This window comes from Zingiber officinale, chromosome 2A, assembly GCF_018446385.1.
Source record: "Zingiber officinale cultivar Zhangliang chromosome 2A, Zo_v1.1, whole genome shotgun sequence".
NCBI classification, from domain to species: Eukaryota; Viridiplantae; Streptophyta; class Magnoliopsida; order Zingiberales; family Zingiberaceae; genus Zingiber; species Zingiber officinale.
In genome coordinates this window covers 153,424,413-153,434,779 of record NC_055988.1, presented here as the reverse complement: position 1 = coordinate 153,434,779, position 10,367 = coordinate 153,424,413, and the positions used below count along the sequence as shown (strand labels likewise).

At 35.0% G+C, this 10,367-nt stretch overlaps 1 protein-coding gene across 1 annotated transcript; it reads right to left on the bottom strand.

Moving 5' to 3' along the window:
• Positions 1–4,213: 4,213 nt before the first annotated feature.
• LOC122042803 (protein REDUCED WALL ACETYLATION 1-like) lies at positions 4,214–10,008 on the bottom strand. The gene is made up of 15 exons (XM_042603116.1): positions 9,638–10,008; positions 8,940–9,031; positions 8,188–8,322; positions 8,046–8,102; positions 7,885–7,957; positions 7,355–7,513; positions 6,639–6,788; positions 6,289–6,544; positions 6,093–6,214; positions 5,863–5,949; positions 5,683–5,771; positions 5,537–5,599; positions 5,402–5,458; positions 4,590–4,686; positions 4,214–4,509 (listed from the first exon to the last, which is right to left on the bottom strand). The coding sequence occupies exons 1-15, from the start codon at positions 9,668–9,670 to the stop codon at positions 4,345–4,347; spliced, it is 1,635 nt and encodes a 544-aa protein (XP_042459050.1). The 5' UTR covers positions 9,671–10,008; the 3' UTR covers positions 4,214–4,344.
• Positions 10,009–10,367: the final 359 nt, after the last annotated feature.

Below are 10,367 nucleotides of genomic sequence, written 5' to 3'. Positions count from 1 at the left end.
CATATATAGTAACTAACAGGAGAGGGTTGAGACGGTAAAGGTGCAATAAAGATGGATAGAAGAGGGGAGGGGGAGGTGTTGATTGGGATAAAGATCCTTAGTTTTCAATCTCACAAATATATAGTATTTTCTTAGATTGCAGATACGTATATACAACATGTGTAAGTATATATATAGTGCCTAAATGTGATAAGATATGATGATAAAGATAGGTCAGTAGGTGCACTAATTTAACTATGTAAGTAGGTCCAGGTCTATTAACTTTGTTACTTTACGAGTAAACATGTAAACATATACTAAAGAATATATAGATAGAATAATTTTCATTTGTATTTATAATACGCACCGGTTTGATAGGGATACAAGTCCATTAGCTTTGTGTTTCTGAATGCACTAGTTTCTAGATAGATATATATTACGTACGAACTAAATTCATCTGTTGAAAGTACCTGTGGCAAGAGCATGAGTGGAGGGACATTTATCGAGATCGAGTGAGGTGGTTGACCGCTTGCTCGGGACTCTGGAAGGCATTAAATTGGGAGCCCTAGTAGGGTTCTGTTATGTTGTGTTGGGGGTAGGAGCGAGGGGTTGAATTGGTGGGCATGGTCACACAGTGTGCATGCATGGAATATACAGATTTATATTTAGAGAATGGATATGAATGCAGATTATGATCGATAACTCAATCACTGCTTCATGCTAGTGAAGCCTGGGGAATAGAGCTTGCTTGCTAGCTGTGAATGTGATGCCTTCCACCGACTCATTTTTATTCATTCATTTATGTGTCTATAAGAAAAAATTGATAAAAATAGAGGTACAAGAAGACGTTATCTTCCATTTTTAAGCTTTTTATTAAGTTTGCATGGACATTTTACTTTTTTTTTTTTTAATAATCCATCCCAAAAATTCAGGAGCTAGACTATCTTTCATCTATTTGATAAATTCGAAAGCGTAAATGATTTTTTTTTATCAATGTCCCGGATTTTTTATCAAACGGGAGGAAACGATTCCTTATCTAATAGTCAACATTGTATATTTTTATTACACTGGAGAAAAATATTTTACAATACATTGCAGTGGAATTTGAATCATGTGACATTTTTTTATTCCTTTTGGAGCTTATATTAATAGTGGCGACACCATTATTATCAAAACCAGTTAATTAGTTCTGTTTTGTTTCTTGCCCAATGTCATAGTATACCTATTTGTTCTTGATATTGTTTTAATTGTGGAAATATGTTATGTTTTTTCATTATTATTATTATTATTATTATTTTCTTCTTGTCAGCAGTCCTTCCGTTCCAAGTCCTATATATCAAAAAATAGAAAATAAGATGGCACTGTATCCCATGTAAAAATTCCATATAAAACAAAAAAAAAGTGATGTCTGCAATAATTTATTTCTTTATCATCCTTTCGTTGCATTTATTTTGTTTTTGGAATTTATGTATTTATATCATTATAAATCATGTTTGTTGGCAGCTCGCCATGCATCATTAATGCATTTCATAATTAATTTAAATAAGTTCCTTTTAAAAAATAAAAAAATAAAAATTACAAGGCAACTAGTCACTCAAATACTACACAGTTGCATTTAATTCCTCAATTATTACTCTCTCAATAATTGGCCCGACGATCTCTGTAGACGGCAAGTGGTTGGGGCATGTCGTTTATATCTTTAAACTTATCTTCCCCGCCATAACAAAGGTGCCAATTGGATCGGACCATTTATACCCGATCGAGTCTGAGACTTAGGATGGAAATGACACAAACGATTGTGGGTCGATCAAACGTAATAAGTGAACCAATCTAATTTGGAAAGTCCAAGTAGCGATGTGCCAAGTTGATCGAGTCTAAGTAGTGGTTGTTCGTGTTTGAAAATGACTCGGTACGTAGTTGTATTTGGGTAAACCTAGTAGCTTAGATTCACAATAGAATCGTGTCGAACTAAAATTGTGCATAAATATAATAACGATATTTGTTAGAATTATGATAAAACTATTAATAAAATTAATTGAGTCCGCTGAATAACGCGGACAGTACGTCAAATTATGAATAATTTTATGAAGGTTGGGGGAATGCATTGTACCTCCACGTTGCAAGATGAATTGATCCCCACAAATATATAATGGTGTTACCCTGTATACCCGGTCGATGTATGACTTATGGACGACTCTATGAATCTAGATACTTAAATCACTTTTGGACGTCCCAAGTGGATTTCGACCACTCTTGGCTCTCGGGAGTAATCCTGGTGACTTGTGTCTGGACTCATAGAGAGTTGCCCATGATCGTCCACCGACCAGAGTGTACATGGTAACATCCTATTATATATATATACATACATGAAGTTACTCTGCTACGGATCATTCGTTGCACGCCCATGCATGACAGTGGTCTAAGGTGTCTAGATTCATGCAATAACTTTTGGGATATATTATTTGTATTTAGAATTCAAAATTTTAGGATTTAGAAGTTGGGTTATAATGAATTTTAGTCAATAAGATTTTTCGTCCAAGCTTCCCTCTTTAGTTATAACATTAAGATTAAAAATTTTAGATACTCATGAGGTACATTATATTTATTTAGGGTTTAAAATTTTAGAATTTAGGGATTGAGGTATAATAAATTTAAGCTAATAAGATTTTTCTTCTTAGGATTTAGACTTCCTTCTTGAATTATATTATTTAAAATTAAAAATTTTAAATGCTCATATTATATAGTATTCCTTTTTAAGGAAATGTTAGATACACACGTCACACATGGTAAGTGACGCTCACACTTGTTGAAAGTATTGATTTTTTTAAAATTTCTTTTAAGCTGCCAATGACATCAATAAACTTTTGACTTTAAAGATTAGGGATTGAATTATAATATTAAGTAAAAAAATTAAATCGAAAAAAATTAGGTGTGTAAGATAAGTTGTGTTAAATCCTAAATTCTAAACTCGAATGTATATATACACTTAATGCTTAAAAGATGAATACTATATATAAGATAAGGTAATCTTCTATTTTTATATATACTAATGATTGTGCACATGTTTTAATTTTTAAGAATTGCTCCTACTTTTAATTTAATATCATATTTGATCTATGCCAAAAAGATGAGAAAAGTATGCTTTTTAAACATTACCGACTCAAGATATTTATAGAAATTTCTCTACTCGTAGTGTTATCAATTCTAAAATGTGAGATTAAAGAGAACTCTGGATTTCTAATTAATTAATGAGAAGAATTCTTAATAATATGCCACAATTGAATTTTGAACTTTAGATCATTAATAGAAATATTTGTGAAAATTACTAATAAACCTTAGAATTATTTATTTATATCAATAGCAAAAACAACATTAATGTACTTATAATTTGGACTTCACCCAAGTTTGGGTTAGTTAGTAAAGGAGAAAGATTTTTAATAAAATAGTAAGATAAACGTATGAAAACAGTAAAGAGAAAGTAAGTGAATGAAAATTACGTAGAAATTACTTGAGAAGGATCATGTTACAAGCAATGAATGTTCCAAGTTCCCGACGAAATATACAAAACCTTAGAATTTTTCCCATATTGTTCTTTTTTCAGTAACTAAATCAAGAGCAGTTCTTAGGGATGGCAATGGGGCAGGGCGGGGGCGGGTTTGCCATTCCCATCCCCGTCCCGTTTTCATTTTTTCGGGTTCGGGGATTCCCCATCCCCGCCCCATCTCCATGATCTATCGGCAGCAACAATGTCAACCTGGAGATAATTTTTGTATGTCTCAAAGAAAAGGTAAGACTCAAACAGTGCATTCCAGCTAGTCTTATTCAGCTCAATTTCCTGCAAGGATTGCAAACAGGGAAATACAGAAGACATGGTTCTGAATAATAACTCAGGTAAATCATGAAGTACATACAGACCTCACAGATCTTGTTGCCTATTTGAAGTCAATAGATTAATATTAACACTATTATTAATATTTTTTTAAAAAATTATATTATTATTTATTAATAATAATAATATTCGGGGCGGGTTCGGGGATGGGGATAGTATTCCCATACCCGCCCCAAACCCGCCCCATCCCCGAAAAATCGGGGATCCCCATCCCCATTTCGGGTTTTCCCCGCGGGGCCCCAAACCCGCGGGGAAAATTGCCATCCCTAAGCAGTTGTTTGGCCCTATCCATGGATGCAAATAGCAGAATGTTTGGGAATCACCATTTCACAGATTTGACACAAAAAAAAAAAACATCCTCATTTTCATAATCATTGATGGAAAATTATCCGTCCCTGTTGCAAAGGTTTGATTTGATGATCAACATCCAGCAGTTCTATGCGGGTGGTCAAAATCTTTAAGAAAAACATTACATGTCAAATGGATACTCCTGGAATGTGAAGGAGAATCCATGAGATGCAGTACAACGTGACGCAAATGGTTGCTCCGGCAATGAAGTTATGAAAAAGGCGCTTGTTGTCTTTGCTAGGGATAAATGCCGTCTTCAATAGATTCGTCAGCCCGAATACTCTGTAGGATATCTGCCAATAATTGTACATTTTGAGTGTTTGAGCTAGAAATGTGTGTGGAATTAGGTTTAGTTTTTGCGGATTTGACTTACAAAGAGATAGATTGCTGTAGTGAGCAGGAAATTGAGCAAAGGGTAATTCGGGATGAAACAAAGAAGCCACTTTGGCTGGCCATTTGGCATGTTTGACCTGTAGAAGATGAGTGATGGATGTCAAGTTCATTGCAAAGAGAAGTTTTGGGGAATTGTAGTCTTTCCAAAAAAAATGGAAAACAGATTATATATCGAAGCAATCCAAAAATGATAAAGAGTAGGCAAAATCGAAACAACCTATGGTAGTTCCTACCTATCTAGTTTCGTTGCTCATTCCAACTTTAGTCTATTGTTCGTTCAAACATCCTAGTTCCAATATTCCTTCACTACACTGACTTTGTTTTCTCCCCACTGCTGCTATCCTTGTACTTGTTTTCTGCTATTATCTCTAGGAGAATTAATAAGTGCTCCTCTTTATCGATTTAGGAGACAAAACAAAGGATTTCGAGACATTAGATTAATTTACTCCTACATATTATGGCAATGCTAGCATCATAATTCTTAAACTACAGAAAGTCCAACAAGATGATCAAGTTTTCATTTTCATCTTCTAGGCAAGAGGCAATTTATTAGGATTTCTAGGTACAACAAAACTTAGCCTCAAAACTTCACAGGCCAACTATGTATTACTATTAAAACAAAATTTCATGTCAGGTTTAAGCAACCCAAGGTGTAACACCACATGATTTAACCTATTGAGTTGCAAGGTTTTTTCGAGAAAATAATGAGTTGGTAAACTAAACATGACTGTAAAAAGATCCAACAAGATGGGAGTAATAAAGTTAGAAGCAGTGAGATTAAACTTTCCATACCTTAGCCAAATATGGATCTGAGAAATATATGTCTCTAGGGTAACCTTGCCAAGCCATCTGCCCAATGGAAGAACAAGAAATGAAGTCAGAGTTAAAACATCTCTGTAGAAAAGGTCCGAAGCAAATTTAACTCACGCAAAGAGAGTGAGGGAGGAACTGCGAAGCTGCTGGGTGAAGTTCCGCAGGCAGATGTAAACACTACGATTAACACAAACTAAAGTCACAATGTGTTTGAATGAGTAATTTAGCAATTAAAGTATGACTGAAACTGTTATACACACCTGATTGGGATCCAAGATGTGTATGGATGGAGCTTGTTGTAGGTGATTTTATCTAGCTTGTAGATGTACTCATACCATAAATAACCAACCTGAAAACAAAGAAGATCGGCATACCTCAATATCTGCACAACAAGGTACACTCAAGAATATCAACACAAATTATCATGAGCCATGACTCACCAATAAGGAACCTGAAACTATGCTTGTTTTGACATAGAATTTCCTTTTAGTGTCAGATTCTTCGAGCTTTTCCATCCACCTTTCAACCTAAAATGGATATGAAAAAATAAGCAAGCAAGAGAAGCATAAACCAAATGCAGACAAACAGAGATTAAACAGAGTTTCAACAAGGGCACAACAGATTACAACAACATAGATTTAGGACTGATTAAGAATTAAAAGAAACTTACAGTTGGGTGGTAATATGCATATATCATCCCAATAATCCAAATGTAGCGGTCAAGACCTGATCTAAAATGCCACTCATGTAAGAGTGGTAAATTTGACTTGGAAGGATCTGGATCTTTGTATCCTGCAGAAGAAACCTTTAGAAACTTTGAAAGGTTGAGTAACATAAGGTAGCTGATGCATCTACAACTTACTAACCTATCAGAAACGTAAAAGGAGTCCACAGGAGATCAAATACCCCAGGTACTTCCCAGACTAAGATCACTACGAGAAAACAGCAAATTATCTTGATGGCCATAACAGGTCCAATCTCATTATACTTGCTAAAAATGCCAAGTGCTCCATACACCATGAGAGTAAAAAGGGTGTGCATAGGACAGATATAATACAGGGTGTAATCATTGTTTAGGACAATGCAACAAAAAGCCACAAAGAAATTTAACCGCCACATCATCTGCATTATAATAGAGTAAAATTAAGCCTCTAGGTTACCAAGAAAATATTATCAAGATTAAGTTAAAGTGCTTATTAAGAGATCATCTAAGCACCTGAGTAAACCGAGCAAGGCTAAAATCCTTCCTGACATAATAGTAAGAGAAGTTCCCAAAGCCAGTCATCCACACATAAGCAGCAATGAATACTCGTATTGCATTGTACATTTCAGTGGCAGCAAAATAATGGTACATTAAGAATAAAACCTGAAATGAAGGTGCATAAAATATGCTTATCAATAACAGTAGTGAGATAGTGTTTTGCCAATTTGGAAAAGTGAATTTTTGTGTTGAATACAAAGTTAGCAAGTGAATCATTTGAAATTGCCAGATACTATGTGTTCAGCACTGGTTGCGACTAAGAATTTAGGTATGCACAAATTCCAATTTAGAATCACCATTAATGAAAATAAAGATTTAAAGGAAATTTCAATAGGCAGAACTTTAATGGTTTGCTTTAGTAACAACAGGACGTTTCCAAGTCACCTATACACATTCTTTAAGTTATAAGAGCCTTGCTCATGCAAGCTGTGATTTGTAGTGGTCTATCTTCCTCAAACAAATATACAATATTCTGATGCAAAATATTTGGTTAGTTAATTTCCATCAAAATTCTACTCATTAGCTTACATTCAAGCTCATATATAGGCAGCTTAGGGTACTTCATTGTTATACCAAGACTAGGGGTCATCAAAGCAAATATGGTGTACATTTTCCAACAGATAGGAAATATGATGGAAGACATATAAGGAAGGAGACCCAGAGACACCAACCTGCATCCATCCTTTCCATTCTTCAGTTTGATGACGATTCAGGAAAAGTATTGATTTTCCTGTGAAAGCTGATTTGTCATGGTGCTTCTTTAGAGAAGTCAAGGCGGAAGCTATGATTAGAAGAATATAGAGGAAAAGAAATAGGTCCCGACTGTAACTCTGGAAAAATCAAGTAATAGATCAGGAAAAATACAAAAGGTTTAAAATTGAAGGAAAGAGATCAGAAACATATTTTTATTTGCAAAATGTAAATAAGTAATTGTGTTTCATATAGTCAAATCACATGCTAAAGCAATAGCCAGAGGAGAACATGAGGATTTAAAGACATAATATTCTTAAACCAACAAAATTAATAAGATCCAAACACGTATAGGTGTCGTTCCACTGAAGCTCGACCAGAATAAGCAGGTAATAGTTCAAATATTTTTATAAGAGATCCTTGCTCTATAAAAGGATAGACTTTGAAATCACCAATTTGTTACAGCATACTTGTCATTTACCATAGTGATAACAAAGTAGAAGGAGAGAACCTTGGTAGTTTGTGAAAATATATTTGTCCGATCACAGACGTAGAAGTATACAAGGATTGTTCCAAATTCAGCCCTGCATGATTTTAATAACATAAACAGGAGTCAAGATTCATACTGCCTAAGCATATCAGATAGATATACTTCATATCATAAGAACTCACATGGTCCTTAGCACTGTTCGATGTTCAAGCAAGAAAGACTCATCCAATGATATAAACCTAGAACATAATGTCAACATCAATGTCACAATGGAACATATGGAAGGCTCATCTAACCTGTCATCCCATGGAATCTTTAACTGACCTGATTAAAGTTGCTCGGGAAGATGAATTAGAACCTCTTGATGAAGATCTCGGCAAGCCTCCTTCAAGCAAAGCAGCTCGATCATCTTCCTTTTCAGCTTCTTTATCCAGTCCAACCAGATTCACATCTGAATGACTGGACAACACAAGATCAACTGGTTTGAGCATATGACTTTACACGTTAATGACTCATGTATACAAATAGAAGTTGCAAGTAATTTAATGGATATAACAAACTGTTATGGTCCAAAAGAAAGTCTTGGAAAAATGAAGAAATAGGCGTTCCATGTCACTCTAAGACTACATGTGACATATTTGTTACAGGAGTTGACTCGTTAAATGAATATATGTGATCCTCCACCAACATTGTAAACCAAGTTATCTTGTGAAAAGTTTCTTTGTGCCTTTCACATACAAAGTTTTATTGCTTTCAGGTCTCCTGGATATATGCAATTATCATTCTCAAAAACATTTGAGACCAGGAATCTACAAAATGTCTTAATTTCTTCTCCCATGGCAAACCTAGTTAACAAAGACCTCAAAAAAAAAAAAAATATTCCTCTTATGCAATTCCACTTAATAAGTGCATGATTTTAGATATAAAAATGAACTTGCTACAAAAATTATGCATAACCAAGAAGCCTAGGTAAATAATTTCTTCCATATGATATTTGACCATTCATGCCCTTTGTGTGCAACCTGTGTTTAAAAAACTTCTTTTGATAAATCAACCATTTCAGACAAAATGCTTACACTTTTGTTGGAGAGGAAGACTTTCGGTACTCCAAAATCTCTGAATATAACCATGCAATACAAACAGGCAAAAAACCAAGCAAAAATGACACCTGCAACATAAAAAAGAACCCATAAATAATTTATGATAAGCATGCAACAAATGTAAGTAAACATGCATTATCTCTATTTGCGTTAGTTGGGTGTATCAAGGGCTAGTTAGATGAAAAGTTTTAACTACCAATATAACTTGAGTACTATGTTTCTCTGCAACCACATTCAGCAAACAGATGCCTATGCTTGGTACGATCAATTATTTGCATTCAATATAAGACGCAAGTAAACTAGTCCAAACAAACTTAAAATGTGCCATAATGGATTTTGCATATTTACCAATACGGACCGTCCAAAAAAATTCCAAAAACAGTTAAAAAAAAAAACAAACAAACAAACGCTGTAGTTTGTTATTTCAGAATTTCATCTATTTGAAATCTAACTAAACACAAAGCCAGAATTCAATTGAGATTCAACACCACTAATTGGCACGGAACTCTACCCATAAAAAAAAGATGATAGATGTTCTGGATCTAATAGCGTGCCACAAACTATTAAGTGCGTCAATCAATCCAGTGCTAGAAAAAGCAAGCTTTGCATTCAAAATACCATCCAAGATAATTAGAGGATCAGAATGAATCCAGAAACACAAAGATTCCTCGTACCTGACCAGGGCTCACCGGGCCGGGGACCGCCATTCTCCACGGGAACTGAAACAAGAGCTGAGCCGAGGTGTCTAGATCAAATCCAAGGAAGATCGAAGGAGAATAATACGAAGTGGGCGGAAGAGGGTGATCTGTCGCATTCCTCGGTCCGAGGATCAGAGGGAAGGGTTGTGGGATTCCATCAACGACCCAACCACCAAGATGGGAGTTTGAGGGGATAGATGAGTAGAGGAAGAGGAGGAGGAGAAAGTGGAGGTATAATGGTAGCAAGTCTGGAGAGAAGTCGCCGTCTCCACGATATCGAGAGGTTGAAGGGAGGAAGGGAGCGGTTGGTGAAAGGGGGGAGGAAGAAGGCTACTTCCCTTCCATTCTCCGCCATATTATTATGTTACGATTATGATTATTATAATAATTATCATAAAGTTTCATTAATATTAAAGTCCGTAAACATTTCTATTTTACTCTGGAAATATTGTCTCTCTATCAGTAGGTACCATTTGCAAGTAGATACTTGTTTGTACTCAAATAGAACCATGTTTATATTAAAAATAGGTATATTAGGGCTCATTTGATATTATTTCAATTTCGAAAACATTTTTGAAAAAAATGTTAAAATAAGGACTAATATCGAAATAAGGAAAGTGTATGATGCTCCGTGATTTCTTTAAAGAGAAATTTTCGCCCCCAGGGCGTAGCGCAGACGATGGGTGCATGATATCTCTGGCGTAAT

Coding starts and splice junctions, on each gene's coding strand:
- LOC122042803 (XM_042603116.1), bottom strand. CDS start 9,670: ATGGCGGTCCCCGGCCCGGTGAGCCCTGGTCAG. Junction 5,772..5,862: donor TAGTTTCAGGTTCCTTATTG/GTGAGTCATGGC, acceptor CTTTGTTTTCAG/GTTGGTTATTTATGGTATGA. Junction 4,510..4,589: donor CTACAGCAATCTATCTCTTT/GTAAGTCAAATC, acceptor AATTATTGGCAG/ATATCCTACAGAGTATTCGG.